Below are 21,317 nucleotides of genomic sequence, written 5' to 3'. Positions count from 1 at the left end.
GTCACTCTTCTGCCTCTGATCAATCTCATGCTATAGATTAGGGAAATACTTTCATAAGGCTTCTGTCTTGAAAATATATTGTTGAAAGTACTTACTTGTAAATAAGTTAGCATGGCAGCTGTATCTCTGTAAAAGTTACAAAGTGGCTAAAAGTTCATACTTAGCTTTAAGTTGCTTCTTGCTCCTTTGAAAAGTATAGAGGTTATTTTACTAGCTTTGAATTGTGTTCCACTCGTCTAAAAAGTAATATTGTTGGTAGCGTTTTATCATTTCTAAAGTGAATGAGTGTAAAAGCCCACCAATAGGATTTATCCAGCTTGAAATACCTTGCGTCTTTCTAAATGTGTGTTATTGGGTATTGCTTTCCCCGATCTGCTTTAGTGCATTTCTAAAAACAGTTGTGGAGTTAATACCTGTCTGAGTTACTTGTAGCCCCTCAAAGTATAGGAGTTCTTAATACCTATGAATTGCTGAATGCCATTCTTAAAAGGTATAATGGGTTCTTTACCTACCTTGAATAGCTTTGCCATTCGAAAACTTTATAATTGGGCTACGCTTTCCCTGAACTGCTTTAGAGCACTTCTAAAATAGTCATAAAGTGAATACTTACCCTAAAACTGTGTCTCACGCTTCTGAAGAGTATCATTGGTTAAACTATCTGTTCCTATAAAATAAATGGTACAATTCGTTTATATACCAGTAGGTTATACTGACCTTGAATAGCTGCTGCTCATCATAAAATGTAATATTGCTGAGTTAATTCAAATAAGTAATCTTACTTGCCTGACTGAATTACAATTATAATTGTTCTTTATAATGCAGTTGATACCAATGAGTGGTTTCTAAGCGCAGGATCGGGATTCGAACCTGTGTTGTGCTACATTGTCTTGCTTCAAAGACAAACACGTTGCCCCTGCGCTAGCCTTCCTGCCCGAGTCACTCAGAGTGGTTGGAAGAGACCATGGTAAATTACTCGCCTGTTGGGTTGCGTTTTCCCTAAATTGCTTTAGTGCACTTCTGAAATAGTTTACATTGTTCATACTTGTTCATGAGTAGCTTAAGGTCCCTCTAGATAGTATACAAGTTAAGTTACTCCCTCTGAACTGTTCTAAAAAGTAACATTGGTGCGTAACTATCCATTCTTGAAAGAAGAAAGTTACATGTATTGCAAGAGATCCTTGCAACAGTGTTGGTCTAATTAAGTGCATCTAAATGAAGAACACTATATATTCGGACCAATTGGGCCTACTAACCTTGAATAGCTTGCAATCTGAAAGTAGACCTAACCTGGTTTTAACTCCCCAAGAATAGCTTAATGCCATTCTGAATGTGTTATAGGTTTGACTCACCTTGACTGCTTATTGTTATCTAAATAAGGCTACACCATGGTGTGTTTACCATAGGCATTGAGTTGGTTTTTATAATTGTGTTTCTAGGATATGTTATAGTACTTACTTCCCCAAAACATATCTTGGCATACTTGTATTTAAATAAACAATTATTTTTCTAATCGTGTGTCAGTGTATTATTGGGCCATATGTATGCTACAATGTTTTGTACCTTCCTACAGTCCTCTCACCATCCTAAGATTAGCCTGGCTGCTCTGTCTACGCTACCAAATGTTCTAAGGTGATATAGCCAAGTTTTGTACTGCTTCAGATATGATTTTATGAAGCCCTTAGCCGGACTTCAGAGAAACTGCCCTAACACTGCCTGACAATGACAAAGGGTTTAAAAACCCCATCTGCCATTTTGATGCGTGACTGCTCAAGCGTGCAGCTCGAATTTGGGGCAAGACTAGTGAGTTGAACCCTGATTATCCGCGAGGGCACTTGTGATTCTGTCCCATTTTAGGAAGTAAAATGTGTGCAGAACACGGTGAGCTTTGGCGGCCAGGAGGGAGGCTCCTATTGCTGACTCGTAGGACGGCTACTCACCAGAAGGTCTGGGGATGTTGAGTAAGACCAAGACCTGGGGCAAGCCAATGCATCAGATGGGCCCCCAAGACTTACTACTGCCCAAGCTATGTAAATGCTAGTCAGCATCCACCATCGATATCATGAAGCATGATGATCTGAGGCATGGGGTGACGCTCCGGACAATTCCTCATCTACCAGATGGGTCTTCAGACCAAGTGTGGGGCTTTCTGGTCCACAGAGCCCCTTTGAGTGCTATGGCGTGCCATACAATGCGACTTAATCACACTCATGGAATTGTTGTATGACATCAATAAACACTTTGAAGTGAACACATAGCAATATTTACCCTTTAGATTTACAAATCCGGTGAACTGTGTGTTCTATGTATACAAAAAAGGAAGCAGGCGCCCCTCTCTAGAAAGAACACGGCATGATTACCTGTTCAGTGGTTATTAACCACTTTGAGAGTTCGCAGCCATCTGCTTTTTGTTCACTGTACCTTTCACAGATGGGGAAATATACATTTGCATATCAGTCTTTGTCCCGCCCACATGTTCAGAGAGGAATTGCCATAGCATTTCGGTGCTCGACTGCCCATGTCGGCGGGACAAAGACTGATATGCAAATGTATATTTCCCCATCTGTGAAAGGTACAGTGAGCAAAAAGCGTGTGCTGCAAACTCATTTCAGAACAGGTTATCATGCCATGTTCTTTCTGGAGAGGAGCGCCTGCTACCTTTTTTGAAATATGTATTCTATGTAGTATGTGTAATGTACATGTATTCTTCTTGGGGAACATAGCTCAAATAGGTGCAGACTCAGCCGCCGCCAAGCATTCACTGTTTGGCGTCGGTTGAGGGACAATGATGTCTCCTTACTCTTGTACTTGCACATAGAAATAATGTGGGGATTTTGTAGCAATACACATCTCCCTGCAGAGTTAAAGCAGCCATTCACCTATCAATTTAGCAGAGTGACTCCCACTCCGCTACACATAAAAGGCTGAACCTTCACAAAGAAAAGTGGAAGAACATCTTTGTTTTAACAATATATTTATGGAAGGCAGTTCCTGGTTGAGATGTAGATGCTCAAACCCTTAACCAACTGCAAAGCTATCTTTAGAGACCTTTCACATATTTTTGGAGTGGAATCCCAAACATTGTCTATTCTCCCAACATATTTCAAAATGCTTCATTTTTGTCAAGCTCTGATCAACACCAGATAGATCTAAAAGAACACCTTCATGTTCAGACTGGTAGTAGCCACATTGTCAACGCTTAATGGCCACTTAAAGCAACAAGATTATGGAGCAAGTGAACAACTTGTACAAGACAAGGTCCCACTCTTCATGAAATATCACTAAACATTGACTCATACACAGCCTTACTCCTCTCTCCATCCCGAACACTCCCATTTGCACTCTTAACCATCCTTCCATCTCCTGCTTTGCTTGCTTGGTTTTGTTACCATAGGCAGACAAAAGTTGTCTGAAATGTGAGGTCATTTAACCAATCACAGATTTCTCTCAACACAAAATAAACGTTGCCATTTGTAATATCATTTGATAATATTATATGAAATCAGTTGTGTGAGATGATTGTTACCTTGAGTGTTGCTCCTACCCAAAAAGAGTAACACGTATCAACAGGTTTATTAGGTCGACCATGGAAGCCATTTTGTTGCCTCATAATACACCATCTTCTAATTCTGTTCAGCTCCTTTTCCGAGAACACTTCCTCCAGTTTTCCCATGAGGTAAAGTGATGCAATGCCACAGAAAGTGGAGCCACCTGTAAAAACACGATCCAATGAAATAGGAAACAAATGATTTAAAAGGGGCCACAATAACAGATTATTAAAACAATTTTCCAACTGACACTTTTTTATATGTCTTGATATTAGAGAAACGTGCATTATCATTTGGAAGTGAAGCATTGTGTTGAGGAGGATTACATGCATTAGACTGCCATTTTTTAAATCCACAAAATCAGAGAATAAGGGAAGACCCGATGAGCTGCTTGGAGAAGCCAGTTTGGCAAACATCATTAAAGACTTGTCATCAAAAGTCACAAATAATAGGCGATCAAAAGCAAGATGAAAGTAGTCGATCACTGAAATCAGTGCTCCTGATAAGATTTTGAGGTGGGAGTATTTTACTCTATTTTTAAACTTTGAGAGTAAATGTGATTTTAAGAGAGTAAACATGACTTTTCTCCTTCGCAAGAGAGTAAAATGTATGCAGCATCCAGCCGACATGTGAAAAAACTATATGGAAATCATTACTAAGCGGCAGCTTTCTGCATTGTGACAGAATACACCTTTCATTACTTCTGGCCATTTGAGCTCTCCTGTATATATTTAAATGTTTAAATCACTAAAACCTAGCCAATTATATAGTAAAGCATACATGAATTTGTATTGTGTGTTGGAGATTTGATAGCAGAATTGTCTTTTGATGTTTAATGAAGGTCCTAATTTCCTGGAGCTATTACTAACTAATGGTATGCCAATGTTATGATACAACAGTGCAGAGAGGCAAGGGCTCCATGCTAAATTCGGTATCTAATCTAGTGGCCAAATGGTCATTTATATAGCTCTTTTGGCAAAGCGCTGTACATAGAACATATTTATCACATTTACCACCAAACCAAAGTCAGTACTCCTTTATCGACCTCGAAAGGATGAAAGGCTGAGTTGGACTTGCCGGGATGCGAACCCGTAACCCACAGATCACACAGAGATTGCAGCAACGAGTGCTCAACCGGCTGAGCTATCTTATTGGCTAACATCCTTCAGAGGTTGGTTAACTGAATATCGACTGAGGTATAATGATCACAGTACCTAGATGTATGACAAACCATTGATGAAGCGCTACATAAAGTTAAATACCTATCTGGATCATCACAGGGACAGGTTTTGCTGAGTTTCTATTTCCATTACCAATGTAACTTTCATTGGTTTGTTTTTGAACAGCGCTTGCACTTTGAGAGTCAGGTTTTGGATGTTTTATTTGTAGTCTTGAAGATTTGAGAGGCTAGAACACCTGTGATCAGTGTAATGACAATTACCCTTGAGCAAAGACTCTACTGCCACTGACCATTTATAGTAATGTACCCCATTGACTGCAAGGTTGAATGGATGTAAACTAGACTGTGCATAGTAATCATTTTACACACTGTTTTTATAATTAGACTGTAAATTAAATTAGAAGTGTAAAAATGATCTGCCTCTGCATGATTAGGCACACAGCACCGGAACTCTGAAAAATACAAATGTGCAATACTGGTTTGCTTTCACTGGAAAAAAAAGCATAACTTGTTTTAAAAAAAAAAGAAATTCTCAATTGCAACTTAGTTTTCCATCTTATTAATTATACAATCCTAAAATTCTAGGAAAACACGCACAGTGCTTCTGAAGCTAAATGGAAAGAAACCATTCCTTTTTATCAGTGTGCAGTTTATTTTTTTGAAAGGCTTCAGAGAAATACATTCTGTTTCAGAGGTGGCTTGCAATTACATCCATGTAGATAAAAATCACAAGAATCCTTCTGGTTTCTGTCAAGTAACCTGAACTTTGCACTGCCCTCTGCTCTAAACCTGAATGTAAAATGTACCCAGGAATAATAAAGCTTGTGTATTTACAAGATTCTCATGCGTAAAAAGGCATGGTACTCACCTTATCTGGATCCCCGTGTCATGATGCCTACTCCCGGAGAACCAGTCCAGGACCAGCGTCCCCGGAAGCAGACATGTTCCCGGGGAAAAGGCCAGCAACCCCTAGTAGGGGCCCTTTGGCGCCAGGCTCATTTTGGACCTCAGTCCTGGCGCCATAGGCGCCAGGCTCATAAAGGGAGTGTTTATGTGAACTTACCTGATGCAGACCGTGCTGCCAGATCCAGACCTCTTTGAGGTCTGAAAGGGACTATTTTACCTGTGGAGCTATTTTGCCACTCGGGCGTGGCTGGGGAAGAATACGTACCTGGAACTACTTTGGGGGCTATTTAAGCCACGCCCAGACAGCGCCTCACGCTTCACTTTGTTCTGCACCTAGCAGCTGGACGCTCACCATGTCTGCCCCTGCATCCTGACTCCAGCCACGCCCGCCTCCATCCTGGAACACCTGAAAGGAAAGAAGAGAAGGGAAAAGGTGAACAGAAGAACATTACCTGCTTCTACCGGGAGTCCGGAGTCATCACGCCGGCGATTCTAAGGGAAAGACATTTATTTTAAAGACGCATCGCGTTGCTCGCTGCAGCGCCGCGTTCCACTCACCTGTTCACGTGGCATCTCCGTGTTCCTTAGCGACCATCTGCATGATCCGCCGCATACCTGCGCCTAAGGGGGAAGAGAAGAACAAAAGGTGAGCAAAGGGAACATATTGAGGAAAGCCAGATTTTCACCATAAGACTTACCTGATTATTGTTGGGAGAATCTTCCCTCATCTCGGGTCGGCGCCGCTTCTTCGGCAGTACCGTACCCCGGCCCCTATGGGGAAAAAAGACAAGCATTAGTGGGTGAAGATAAGGACATTAAAGGAACCACCCATCATAAACTCACCTGAGTTTACCTTCAGCAAATTGTTTCCTCTACGCGAAATCTTCACTCAGCACCTGTGATAAAAGGGATAAGAGACAGACTACTGAATATAAAGGCAAATAGAAAAGGAAGCCAACTCTTGAACTTTTACAACAGTATACTTACGGCACCTTGCCAGGAAAGTCAAGTAAGCTTTGATCCTCACCAATCCGAACACCAATGAAGTAACTGGATATAATCGCACCCCTGCACCAGAAGCAGGATGGAGAGCTCGTCCTTTCAAACCTTAAGGTGAGAGTTAACGGGGAATTTCAGCGGTGGTCTGAGGAGAGTGAAAGAGGGAAGTGGGAGGCCGACGCGCTACTCCGCAGGTAGTTAATCCCCTTTCTCCATCTGCAGAAGGATTCTCCTGCGAGTCAGACAAGCGAGATTTGGGGGTCCTGTCCAGTCGGTCTTCCAAATTCTGCGCATCACCTTAGAAGAGGCCGCAGCAGTCCAGACCTGGTCAGCGTCTCCATGGGAGTCAGGTGAGCGTTACACCCCGCCAGAAATAATTCCATGCAGAGGATATGACCATTGTAATACCCCCCGCCCCCAAATTCCATAGTCTATACCTTCAAAAATGTGTCCCCACTTGCAGACGCAGGGCACAAACAAGTGAACAAAATCCCCATTTTCAATCTGCACGCTTAAGGCTGTGTGCCCAGAGATTCATGGTTTTAATGCAGTGTACCTGTAAAACATGGAAAGGGGCATGTTGGGGAGTTACTAGCACAGTAGCAAGCAAAATCTACATTAAGAGGACTATGATGGCAATGGTGCCAACCCCTGGGGTTTAGTTCTTTCTGAAGTACCAAGCAAAGAAGACCAGGTGCAGGCCACTAGAGCTGCTGTAAGTGTATTCTTCTATTATGCCGGTCCCTGTTTTTGTTGGGAGCCTTAGCAATTTCCCTGCATATATTTAAAATCCTCCGAAGGTCCACAGACCTCTTCCATTTGATACACACTTTTATATCCTGCAAGACCCCGGCAGAGGGGGCAAATGTAAAAGACAGTGTTAGATAAAATTTTTACTTCGGAGCTAAATCTACCTCACGTGAGACCAGAACTTTTGGCTGTACTGTTATTTTTCCCTATGCATCAGTGAGTGGGTACCTTTTTCCACACTCACAGATCCTTTTACTCTTTTTATGGGTGTCATTTTTAAGACTCTCCATAGTGTCCTTTTAATTGTATGCTCTTTGACAACTTTCGGTATATACAATTTTATTGTTACAGGGTTGCCCTGTTGCCCTGTGGGGCTCCCCTTACACTTTGTCTGGCTAACCTTGCGAGAACTACCGTTCCCAAGGGTAGAAACGATATTTCTATTCCTTCTACATTGTTAGATGAAAACCAGCACACCCCACCTTATGTGGCGTGCTGGGGAGATGCAATGTATCCCCTTTCTCACTAGCACTGTAACAATTCTGTTACAGGGACACGCTTACCTTAAACGGCTGGTGTCAGTGAACCTTTTTACAAATTCAATGCATCTTTACCACAGGCTGTTTTCACAGCTGCCGCAAAGGCACCATGGGGGCCCAGTTTACCAAAATGGCCCCGGTCTTCATTTTTGCCATTTCCGCGCTTTTTGTCCATTCTTGGTCTTTTCCCTGAGCCTCCAGGGTGGGAAATTCGTTTATGCGATTTTTATCTTCGGTGGGAGACCTCGGTCAAGCCAGCCCAGGCTCCAGAGTGTCTGTGAAGGAAGGGAGGTAGGAGTCCACAACTCTGCACCCCTTTGTTTTCCAGCCCGCCTGCGAGAATCCAGTTCAAGTTGGGAGGCTGGCTGTCTTGAAAGGACTGCCAACCCCCCCTCAAGTTTGAATGTTGCATGTCTGTTTGATTGGCTGGGTTCCTACATAAAATTCCCATCCTGGAAGCTGAAGAGAAAGTGGACCACTGGAGCCGAAAACGAAGAGGAAGATGAAGAAACGACAGCCGTAGCGATTTCCAGCGACTAGAGACTCTGCTGTGTAACCAAAGTCTGCTGTTACCTTTCCTTCCAATCGACATGGGGATCCTGAAAAGGACGACCCCAACCTAGAGCCTGGCGAGATCCACTAGACATGAACTGCATTTTGAGCCATCCCACGTTGTGTTGCAACCCTGCAGGGCTGCAACACCCCAATACCGTGGCACCTCGAGCCACTGTGTAGTGCATGGTCTTCCAAATCGAGGTGAAACTTTGGTGGCATCTTGCTGGACCTCTGTTCTGCTTTCCAGAAAGTGTAGAGACCTCAGATTAGTAATACATACCCCACTACACAAGGTTAAAGTTCTTCAACACAGGGAGGCAATAACACAAACTTAGACCAATAGTTAGAATATAATTGGCTCTTTACAGGCCCTTTATTCACAGTTGCTAACACACAAATTAATAAATGCTACTTATCACATACAGATGCACACAATGACAAGAATATAAATTGAATACATCACCGTTAGCACAGCTGTAGAGAAAACCTCCATCTCAGCTGGCACAACACTGCAAAGCCCCATTGCAGGTGGGCAGAGAGAACACCTCAGCTAACGGGCCCGGAACAGAGCGTCCTTCTCAGTGAGCCTTTTTTCTTCTACCTCAGCGGATTACCACACTCTTCTTATTTGGTCAGTCTCCGCCTTCCACAGGTTACTGAATGTCTCCGGCCGGAGTGACAGACAGCAAGCATCAGAGGAAATCCAGACAGTGGGAAAACCCATCTCATGCTAGTGTGCTCCCATTCCCAGCACAGTTATCTGTGCACCTGCTTATCTCAGCCTCTTCTCGTAGCTCGTCCTTGAACGAGCAATGCAAAACTATCCTACGCGATGAACTCCTGCGCTTCCCACTAGAATACTGCTAGCGCTGCTAAATCATGTTTGCCTTCTATAAGGGGTTAATCGCAAAATGCAGACTTTCACAGTGGTCGGAAGCAAATGTCCAAAATGGCTGCTTACCCGCGCCATGTTTTAGCTCGCTTTTCACTCGAGCACTACAACCTCGAGAGATCGGATTCCAGTCCTTGAAGTCCCCTCAATAGAATGCTGGACCAGATTAGCGACGCAAATCCAATCAGCGATATTCGGTCTTCTTCTGGCTCCTGAAAAGGGGGCCAAGACCACAGAGCCGCATCCAGCCACGAAGAAACTCTTACCTGGAGCCTTTTCCATTGATCCCTGCAGTAAAATCCCTTCTAAAGTCCAATCGTCTGTCTTCATGGCAAAGGAATCGATCGACCAGGTTTTTGGCTCTTCTTCTGTGCTGAGATACTGTGTTGGCTGGGGTATTAACTTACCTTAAGCCTGCGTTATTTCTCTAAAGCTATTGGGTCGTCCTCTGTGATTGGGAGTCCTCTCATCCAGGCCCCCTGCAGGAATCTTCTTAGGGTGTCAAAAGTCCCTATACCCTTACTAATTCTAGAGTGAACTACTTACAAGTTTGAACAGACTTCCACAGGTACCGACTTTCTGCAACTGAACCCTATCTCACCCTGCCTATAGCTGGCACCTGGACCACTAGGTTCCCCCTTCTGTCTCAGAATTCATGCAATAGAATAGGGAAGAACTGGATAAAAAAGGTTTCTGCCCTGAAAAATATAACTAGTGTTTAAAAGTGTACTTACTTGTGAAATAGTTGGTTGGTAACAGAGTGAGCAGCTGCAAATGGTCTTACTCACATTAAATGTGTGTTGTGCAATTCTGAAAAGTATATGTAAGGCCTATTTCACTCACCTGTGAATTGGTTGTGCCTCTTCCCAAATGTAATGCTGTTGGCCTCACTATTTCTTCCAGGACACTAGTGTACAAGTTCACCAACTGGGTCTTGCTTCCCCTGACCTGCTGTATAGCCTGTCTAAACAAGTCTACATTGAGGCTTCCTTTTCCCGTTTTGTTTTACACAGATTGTAAAACAGTCTTAGGTTTATACCTAGCTTAATGTTGCTGGTGGCTCAATTAAAATATATATGGGTTTTACTTACCTTGAATAGCTGTGTGCCATCCTAAAATAAATTGGAGTTATTGCTTACCTTAGACTGTGTTCCAATGACCTGAAAAACAACTGTAATAGTATATTACAACATTAGGGTTTACATGACTAGAATATCTGTGTGCCATTCTTAAAAAGTGTTCTGTAGATGCAGCCGACATTGGTCTGACTGGTGCAATGCTACATTATTGTAATGAGTTGTTGCTTACCTTAGTCTGTGTTCCACTGAGCTGAAAAGCAACTGCAAGTGCACATTACACCAAAATGTCTTACTCACCTAGTATAACTTACCGTGAATATGGTTATAGGATTCTACTGCCCCTTGAATGAGTGTTCCACTATTTAGAAAAGAACACTTGCAGGTTGGTTTACTAATCGATTCCTTAACTGAGTGTCACTGCACCACTGTTAATGTCTACTACCCCTGTATTACTGAAATTAATCAGAAGAACAAGTTACTTACCAACTGCAACATTCTTTCAGCTGGATGTTCCTCCCACGTATTCCTTATCTTGTGATAATTCATTATCGCCAGCTTTGCTGCTTCGGAAAAAAAAAAACATTTCGGCAGAGGGCGCTGTACTCGAGGCTGTGGCGTCGATTGTCCCTCGACAGGCTCTGTACTGTGTCAACGTCACTGATGGGTATAAGTAGCTCGAGCCGTGCCCGTTGGCTTCAGTTCCGTTTTTCCAATTGCTTCGCTTTCGTGAACGGCGCGTTTTGAGATTTTCTGTCAGAAAATGTCTTCATCAGCCGGATCGACTCCCAAAACTGGGTTTAAGAAGTGTATTGACTGCGGGTCGAAGATGTCTATCACCGATCCTCACTGTATCTGTCTTTGGTGTCCGGGGAAATACTTGTGGAACATCCAGGCGTATGCTGTGACTTGTTCTTCGAATGGATTGTGTCCTCCCACGTATTCCTCATCTTGTGATAGACTCCCATAGCAGTGATCAATTTGGAGGTGGGAGTGCTAGTTTTTGTTTTTATGGACAGAGTGAAGTACCGCTCTGGCAAATAGCCCCTCGTTGGAGGAGGAGGCATCTAAGCAGTAATGCTTGATAAAAGTATGCATTGATGCCCATGTTGCAGCCGAGCAAATATCTTTTGCCAGGACTCCCCTCTTCAAAGCCACAGAAGTAGCCATTCCCCTAGTGGAGCGAGCACGTAGCCCATCCGGTGGGTCTTTTCCTGCTAATCTGTAGCATTCCAATATAGCTAGAATGATCCAGTGGGATATAGTTTGTTTTGTCACCGCTAACCCCAATTTACGACCTGTGTAACCCACAAAGAGTTGGTTGTCTTGACATAATTTTGGTCATTCTTGAAATGTAAAAGCTGAAGGCCCTCTTGGGGTCCAGTCTATGTTATCTCTCCTCTTCTTTTCCCAAATGAGGAGGAGGAGGATAGAATGTTGGTAAAACAATTTTCTGTAACAAATGGAAGTCGGAAACTACTTTCGGTAAGAAAGATGGTTTAACCTTCAGAACTACCTTGTCCTTGTAAAATGTGGTATATGGAGGTTTACATGAGAGCCTGTAGTTCACTAACCCTGCGGGCTGATGTTAATGCCACAAGAAGAACAGTCTTTAGTGTTAAAAGCCTCAATGGGCAGGAGTGTACAGGCTCAAATGGTATACATGTCAGGAATTTAAGAACTAAGTTTAAATCCCAAGTTGGAACATGAAATGGTATTGGTGGATATACATTTGTAAGTCCTTTCAGGAACTGTATTATTAATGGTATTTTAAAGTAAGAAACTACTTCCGAGGAGCGCTTAAAAATCGACAGCGCAGCAAGATATCCTTTGATTGTCCCGATCTGGAGCCCCAGTTTGGCTAGATGTAACAGAAAAGAAAGCACCATTGGTGTGCTACATTGAAAAGGGTCCACATACCTATCTTTGCACCAGTTACTGAACTTATTCCAACGACACCGGTACAAGGATTTCGTTGCTGGCCTCCTGGCCGAAAGCAAAATCTCCATTACGTCATCCGGAAGATCCCAATCCTTGTATCTCAACCTCTCAGAAACCATGCATGAAGGTTGAGTGTGTCGGCCTCTGGATGGAGAACACGACCTTCCTCTTGCGAGAGAAGATCCTCTCTTTGTGGAAGATGTACTGGAGGGCAGATGGACATGTCCAGAAGGTCCGGGTACCACGTCCTCCTGGCCCAGTCCGGGGCAATTAGGATCATGGTTTTCCTGAACTTTCTCAACCTCCTGATTACTTGAGGAATCACAGGGACTGGAGGAAACGCGTACAGCTGGGGAAAATCCCAATCCACTACGAACACATCTCCTAGAGCTCCTCTCGGGGGAAATTTCCTTGAGCAATACTGATCGCACTTCTGGTTTACTGTGGTTGCGAACAGTTCCACTTGAGGGGTTCCCCAAAGGGGCGAAGATCTCCAGAAGGACTTCCTGAGCTAACTTCCACTCGTGGGAGACTGTGCTCTGCCTGCTCAGAGCGTCTGCCGCCGTGTTCTGCTCTCCAGCTAGGTGAACTGCCGATAAAGAGATTCCTTCTCGTATATCCCAGAACCAGAGCTGCATTGCCTCTGTGCACAGAGGTAGTGATCCTACGCCTCCTCTTTTGTTGAGGTAGTACATGGCCACTGTGTTGTCCGCATTATCAGGACATTCTTTCTCTGTACGGAGAGCAGGAAGGCCTTCAGCGCTAGTCTGATTGCCCTCATCTCCAATAGGTTGATGTGTAGTTTGGACTCTGATGGAGACCAACGTCCGCTGATTGTCGGATCGTTGGTGTGAGCTCACCACCCCGTGAGTAAGGCGTCCGTCACTACTGTCATCTCCGGCCATGGTTGCCAAAAAGATTCTCCTTTGAGGATGTTGTCGTTGCAAGCCCACCATGATAGATCCTGAGCAACTGCGCTCGGGACTTGCAGAAGATCCAACATATTCCCTGAGAATTGGGACCACTGAGTTCTGAGGGCCCATTGGAGGGATCTCATTCTCAGTCTGGCCTCTGGCACCAGAAAAATACAGGATGCCATTAGACCGAGCAACCTCAGAAAATCGAAGGCCGGTAGATGCTGGGCTTTCTGGAATTTTGTTACCATCTGCTGGATGTGGCGAGCTCTCACCTCGGGAGGCGAGGCTTTGCCTGAGGAAGTGTCCAAGACTGCTCTGGTAAACTGGAGTTGTTGGGATGGTATCATGTGGGACTTCTTGAAATTGAGGGAGAAGCCCAGGTTGTGGAGGAAGTGGCTGGGGAATCGACAGATTTTCCTGAGCTTGTTCTGGAGAACGTGCTTTGATCAGCCAGTCGTCCAGGTAGAGGTAGACGTGAATCCCCCCTCTCCCGAGACTCGCCACTACCGCCATTAGCTTGGTCAAAACCCTCGGAGCGGAGGTCAGCCCGAATGGCAGAACACAAAACTGATAACGAGAACCGCCAACTGCAAACCTCAGGTATTTTCTATGCTTGGGATGGATTGGCACATGAAAATAAGCATCCTGAAGGTCCAATGATACCAACCAGTCTTGGAGTTGGATAGCCGGAAGGATCTGAGAAAGGGTTACCATCTTGAACTTGTCCTTTCTGAGGAACTTGTTCAATTTTCTTAAGTCCAAGATGGGTCTCAGTCCTCCGTCCTCCTTCAGGACGAGAAAATAAGGGAAGTAACAACCCTTGTCCCTCTCCCCTACAGGTACATGCTCTATTGCACCTTTCTCTAGCAGGGTAATAATTTCCTGCAAAAGGATCGTGTCTGGAATTTTGGTAGAGCTGGCTCCAAGTGGATGATCGTGAGGTCTTTTTAGGAAGGGAAGGCCGTAACCTTGGGCTACTGTTTCCAGTGCCCAAGCATCTGAAGTAATGCCCCGCCATTCTTTCAGATGCTGAGAGATTCTGCCTCCCACGGGTGTTTTGTACGATAAGACCTTAGAGATTTGGAGGCGGATGCAGGAGCGGCTGAGGGCATAGATGTTGTTCCTGAAGATGGCTTTGTAGTCTTTCCTCGTCCACCACGAGTGACATTCCTTTTGCCCCTTTGAAACGCCTGTCCTCTTCCAACAGAGGAGTAGTATCGAAAAGGATGACCCCTCCAGGAAAATGAGCCCGAATAGGGTTTCTGAGGCTGTCACACAGAGGCACTAAGGGATTTAGCTGCCGCTTTCGAGGTCTGTAGTTTTTCTAGGCTCTCATCAGCCTTACTACCAAACAGCCTCGAGCCATCAAAAGGCATGTTGAGAAGTCTTGTCTGCACATCTGGTGCAAACCCCGACTTTCTCAACCACGAAAATTTGCGTAGCACTGTGCTTGATGCCATGGATCTCCAGTCCAGACTGGAGACATTCCCCCATTGCCTCCTTCCCTTCATTGACTATTCAGGAAGCCATCCCTTTCCTCACCTTCCGGAATATGTTCAGCCGCCGCCGAAATGCATTCCCACAGGGTATGTGTGAACCTGGCCAGGATACAGGTGACATTGGTTGATTTCAAGGCCATGCTACCCGAAGTAAAAACTTTACGAGCCCAAGCATCAAACTTTTTATCCTCCCTATCTGGAGGTAGGGTTGGGTATGCGGTCTGCCTGGAAGTAGTAGCAGCCTGAATAACCAGACTTTCTGGAGTAGGGTGTCTATTCAGATATTCTGGATCAGAAGTAGAAGTTCTGTACTTCTTTGGAAGATTGCCGTCTACTGCAGCAATGCTTTCAGGTTTTTCCCAGTTCCTTTCAACTGTCCTTTGGAGAGCCCTATGGAAAGGGAGAACTGGATCTTTCAGGGGTCCCCAGACTATAATGTCAATCATATCATCTTGCTCAAAAGTAGGGGAGGCTCTTCCAACCCATATATTCAATCACCCTACTCATCAAATTCCTGTACCCCGAGTCTACATGTTCTGCAGGGTCAGGTGCAGCAAACTCCAATTCAGGTGATGTGTCAACACCACTAGCAGAATGCAGTTTCACATAGGTCTCGTTTTAGTTTCAGGGTTTATAAGTTCCTCTGGAACTTGTCTAGTGCCATATTTTACTCCAAAAGGAGTGACAACATCTTCATCCTCTGAGCCAGATTCTTCAAAAATTGAAGACCTGGACCTACAAAAAAATCTGATTTGGGTAAAGGTGTAAACCTCTCTTCCTCTTGATTTTTTCGTCAAATGAATAGGTGTTTTCTTCGAAGGGGTCGAAGGAACCTTCGACACACTCAACAAAGCCATCGATAAAGGCGTTGAGGATAATATATGCTTCGTTGTCGAAGCTGTCGGCGCCAACGAAGTTGCACTCGACTTCGACAGCTTCTGCCTTTTATGAGGGATCGGAGAAACACTCGAACCTCGAGGATCTCTCGATTTGTCGACTCGAGATTTATGGGTACTACTGGGTTTTACCGCCATAGTTCCCGACTTCCCTGTGTCGTCCTGTGGAGCGACCGGGGTCTGGCTTTTGTGAGGTTTCTTTGAGGGGGTGGAGGCTGCGTTTTCAAAGACCTGCATCATTGTTCTTCTGAAGCTCTTCCATTTTGAAGGGGAATCCGATCTTGTTAGACATCGAACCAATTCCGTCGATGTATCGGATGATGACGATGGAGATCTATGTCTCCTTTTTAGCTTTTTAGAAGACGAAGATCGTCTCGAACTGCTTTGAATCGGACGATTTCTTATGTTTTTTTAAATAAGGCTTTCGAAGTGCCTTTCGACGCCTCCCGCCCCACCACTAACTTACTTTTCCTCTCACGGAGGGCCTTCTCCGTCATTCACTGACAGGATCCACAGTCGCCGGTTCGAGGGTCTGAACCCAGACACCAAAGACTGATACAGTGAGGATCAGTGATAGACATCTTCGACCCGCAGTCGATACACTTCTTAAACCCAGTTTTGGGAGTCGAAGCGGTTGATGAAGAAGACATTTTCTGACAGAAAATCTCAAAGCACGCCGTTCACGAGAGTGAAGCAATCGGAAAAACGGAACTGAAGCCAACGGGCGCGGCTTGAGCTACTTATAACCATCAGTGACGTCAACACGGTACGGAGCCCGTCGAAGGACAATCGACGCCACGGCCTCGAGCACAGCGCCCTCTGCAGAATTATTTTTTTCCAAAGCAGCGAAGCTGGCGATAACGAATTATCACAAGATGAGGAATATATGGGAGGACACAATACATTCGAAAGTAACTTATGGTTTTACTCCCCATTAATAGGTGTGTCCTATACTAAATGTGTTTTCCGATAAGGTCTGACATGCCTAGAAATACTGTTAGTTTTCTAAACAAGGTTTATGCTTTGGTCTGTATATCTTCAATCATTATGTTGTGTTTTTATAATCTGTTCATGACTCTATGACAAAGGACTTACCTCAAGACTTAACTTGGCCTAACTGTATTTATACTACTTCTGGTTATAAGTGTTCTGTTGAACCCTTGGTATACATATAGAGAGATATACCCTATAGGGATGTGATCTTTTTTGCACTTTTCCTTCTGATCCACCCTGACAATAGATAATTTATTAATTAATTCTATTGATTATAAATATAAAAATTATGTCTGTTTGATGGGGACCAGTTATGAATTCCTTCTCCCCACAGGTTTTTTAGCATGATTCTTTTGTCTTTTAAGCTTTTGGATGTATGTCACGGTATGTTGAGTTGGGTTTGAATGAGTGCACTATGAATGGCAAGTATGTGTGACAATGTTTTAGCCGACTTTAGGCATACGGTTGCTGCTGTTTTGTTGTATTAAAGTGGTCAGTGTTTAATTATTTGTGATTGACTCACCATTGTTTAAATTGTTGGAATCACTTTCAATAAATTTTGATACACATTTTTTCAAATTGATTTGTTTCTCTGGACAATCTTTCTGTTGTTCTATGCAATTGTAATACTCTGGTCCAGAGGCTAGAGTTTCCCTGCCCTTTTCAGATTTTTCAAACCCTTGGTACACTACAGGTTCTTTGTCCCTTCCTAAGATAAGCCTGGCTGCTCTGTCTACGCTACCATATACTGGGTGTTACAGCCTTATACTAAGAGTGGAGTCTAGTACTATCTCAGTTGGATGGTTTTGCTAAGCCCTTAGTTGGACTTCAGAAAAAACTGTCCTAACAGATGGCATTTACAAATTAAATCACTTAGTAATCAACATAACTAATAATAATAATGTCACCCTTTATTCCCGACATACCTGAGAAAGAGAGACTAGCAGCCGTCTACCTATCATATTAGCCAGAGAGACTATTCCTGCCAGAAGGGTAAAATTATCGGGCACAACCACATCATGTGGAGAAACGTGTCCTTTAGTAGTAACCCTCACAAACTACATCAAATACGTTGATCCATACATGCACGTAATAGAGGCTGTTGAATGTTGTACACCATATTAACGTAAACCCTAAGTTCACTGATATGTCTCCAGAAAGCTCACACAATGCTGCTGATCATCGGTATACATTTGGGAAATATCCTTTCTCATCTCTCATGGACCCTAGAGGTGAGGTTAGCCTCCACCTCCTGGACTAGTGCATGTAACAAACAAACTCCTACGTCTGTTACAGTGAACACTTAGGAAAGGCAATGATAGTCATTTAGGCCCAACACATTTTTATTATTATTATTGGCCCTTGATTTGGACGAAACCCATTTTATCTTGTAAACCCGGCAGCAACACAAACTATCAAATGGGAAGCAAATCAAATGGCAAATTTAAAGGCAGCCTTCTCTCATGGGATCTTTATGCACCCAACCATTCGGGGCTCAATTTTCTTTGCAAGCTGACACTGTGAGCACATGGCTGATGAATACCTACACTCATTGCAATCAATCGTACATCATGTTAAATCAGTGGCCAGGACTAAGTTAAACTTCCACTGCTCCATATAACCGTGTCAAGAATTGATTCCAGCCTGGCCGGGTTCGTTCCACTTAACTCCACACTCTGAGGCTTTAACCAATGCAGCATAACCCAGCATGAAGCAAACTGGGTCTGGGCTTCCAAGTGCTGTGGTTTAATGTCCGGAGCTGCTGGCTTACCTTGTGGATAGGTTTCTGATCATCCAATACTGCATCCTTTTAGCTTAGCCAGGCCCCAACACAGCTTCCAGAAATATCAAAACCCACCCCAACAACAAAAATGTTTAGTAGGGAGATCCTACTAATCATGGAGATAAGGAATCATTTCACATGGTTGACCTCAGTGTGTATATTTCCAAATACTGCCTCAGGTTTTGTCACAATTAGGTATTTGGTATTAACCGTCACACCAAGATATAATTGGTCATCAGTGGCACAGTGGAAGCCTTCAAGCCCTGCAAGCACTGGTGTCACCAAAATAAGAGGAACCAGACCAGACTGATCAACTAACTCTCAGTCCAGAGAACTTGCAAAAAAAATGCCCACATTTGACATGATGGACCCTAAGTTGGAATCACTATTTTCCAATAAAGAGAATATCATTCATATACATAGTGAACCCCTGTCAAAACAAGCAGCATCCAGACTTGCATACACAGGGGATGCAATATTATGCGAAGAGCAGCCTCAAATGCCTCAGTGAAAGCATTCAATCCTTGTTAATATCTCATAACTCTGATATAGTCTATATATGGAAGATATAGCCTATGATGAAGGCACATTAAACACCAACACAAAGAAACATAGGGCCTTGGGAGACCAAGGATGCACACCCACATGTGAAGTGCTAACTGAAGAAGCAAAAAGGGAAATTTCCCAGAGCCTCTCCTCTGCTCCCAGCCCAGCCCACACCACTGCTTTGTGTTACCACCCACCTACCAGAAAAAGTCATTGAAAAACCAGACCGCTTCCTGTTTTGGGCCTCAATTAAATATTAGAGAAAGCTTCCAGTATATGTTCATGGTATTCAGTGACCAATACTAGTAAAATGATTAGTAGTTTACGTGCCAGCAATGTCATTCATGGAGAAAGCGACCAGGGATCCGCTGTGCGATTAATGATGAATCCAGCCCGATTGCTTGCAACTGTAACATCTTCCTTCACAGACACAAATTGGAAGAGCAAATTCATTCACTATTCCCTTGAAAGTGTCACACATCACAACACTACTTCTGTTTAACACCCAAAAGACGAACAGGCCCTTTAAGATCACGCCTTAACATTGATAACTGCACACAGTTAAGAGATGCCTAATAATTGGCCCTGGCTGAGGGAAGTTATCAGAAGGAAGAAAGCACACGAGGCAAAACAAACGATCTCTTTGGGGAACATGTAGAAGCCAGGCAATAACCAATCAGATCCTTTACTACATAATAACACCAATCAGGAGGACTGTAAAAGAGCAACAGGAAGCTCTGAGAGGTTCACAATCCAGAGACTCATTTATGATGCCACCTGAACAATTCATTTAAACTAGGCATGAGACCAGACCAAAAAGGTTGATTTGTCAAGTGGTCTGAACTCACAACTTCGCCTGGTCAATAGCCAGAGTTTTCCAGGAGTTTTTATCAAAGGAGTCTGGAACTTAAACTTCAAAATCACAACACACAATGGTTAGCCATTCAGTTTTTATATCAGATTTGCCTGTGGACATGAAATTCCATTCCTCCAAGGCAAAGGTTCTCCTTGCAGTCTCTTGAACATCTGGGAACTTCGACTCCAATTCCAAGCAAGCAACGGTTCTCCTTTGAATCTCGATGTGTAGCTGGGAACTCCAACCACAAATACCAGTATGTAGTGCATTTGGTCCTTTTTTCCAGTAGCTCTAAAAAAGTTTACTCCCAACAGGGAGGGACATTACCATTTCCCACTTCCGTGTCACTCAATTATGTGAGGAATGAGGCCTTCAAAGTCCCAGAATTTAGCGTTTCGGGATCTAATCTGTCTCTGAATTCCACCTCTGGGATTGTTACTGCAGTCATTGCTGCCTGACGTGCTGCATCCATCTCAATCTCCCTCTCCCTCTGCCCCCTTCACTCTTTCTCCACTCTGGCATTCTGTCTTCAGCTGAGAGAGTTCCCTAGATTTAATGCCAGCTCTGCTTCCCTCTGGTCCCTGTTTGAGTGTATGCTCCACAATGTAACCAAAATGGGCTATTATCGATTTCCGCTAACTACCAAATTATTTCTCTTCCAAGATAACAAGATTACAACTTTATTCAGAGGGTACAAGCACAGATATTTGCTCTGGACCTCATCCCAGTGTTGACCAATCAGACACACTAAACTTATAGGCATTGTTACACGTGCACCTTAACTCTTTAAATCACGTCTACATTTCAGACCTTGTGGTACCAACCATAAAGCTGTAAAAAAAGTAAATCACATTCATGGATTGTTCCACATAGCCAGCCGGCGCGTGTTTCAACCTCTAAAAGATCCTCATCGGGGCAGTAAACATCACAATGAAGCATAGATACGAGAACAAGTCGCGCCTCTGAATTCTACACAGAGGTACCCACACTCCATAGTTCAAGTCAAATCTGTCCTCACAGAGCGTTGCTAATGTGTCATGAATATGCTCAAGGCTGGTTGTTTCAACCAATTGTAAAGAAAGACTCATGCCAGAAGAACAAGTTACTTACCAACCGTAACCTTCTTTCGACTGGATGGATGTTCCTCCCACGTATTCCTCATCTATGATATTCGTATCTCACCAGCTTCGCTGCTTCGGATTTTATTTTTCCGGCAGAAGGCGCTGTGCGCACGAGTCGTGGCGTCGATGTCCCTCGACGGTCTCCATAGCGTGTCTACGTCACCAGTCTTAGAAGTAGCTTGTGCCGTGCCTGTTGGCTTCTGTTCTGTTTTTTGCGTGTTATTATTCGAGGAACACCCAGACGTGCCTCAGACTGTAAGCTCTTCGTGAACGAGAAGTGTAAATAACAAACTGTACTGTGGGGTAGGATGGGAGGGGCGATG

General features: G+C 43.9%; 1 protein-coding gene across 2 annotated transcripts in view; it reads right to left on the bottom strand.

Moving 5' to 3' along the window:
- PGGT1B (protein geranylgeranyltransferase type I subunit beta) overlaps positions 1-21,317 on the bottom strand; it is a 605,666-nt gene that overhangs the window by 128,164 nt on the left and 456,185 nt on the right. For both annotated transcript variants that reach the window (XM_069625517.1, XM_069625518.1), the window contains one exon: positions 3,524-3,708. In XM_069625517.1, coding sequence (XP_069481618.1) covers positions 3,524-3,708 — 185 coding nt within the window. The remainder of the gene's footprint in view (positions 1-3,523; positions 3,709-21,317) is intronic.

This window comes from Ambystoma mexicanum, chromosome 6p, assembly GCF_040938575.1.
Source record: "Ambystoma mexicanum isolate Mex_15411 chromosome 6p, UKY_AmexF1_1, whole genome shotgun sequence".
NCBI classification, from domain to species: Eukaryota; Metazoa; Chordata; class Amphibia; order Caudata; family Ambystomatidae; genus Ambystoma; species Ambystoma mexicanum.
The sequence above is the reverse complement of the archived record's forward strand: the minus strand, read 5'-3'. Positions and strand labels throughout refer to the sequence as shown.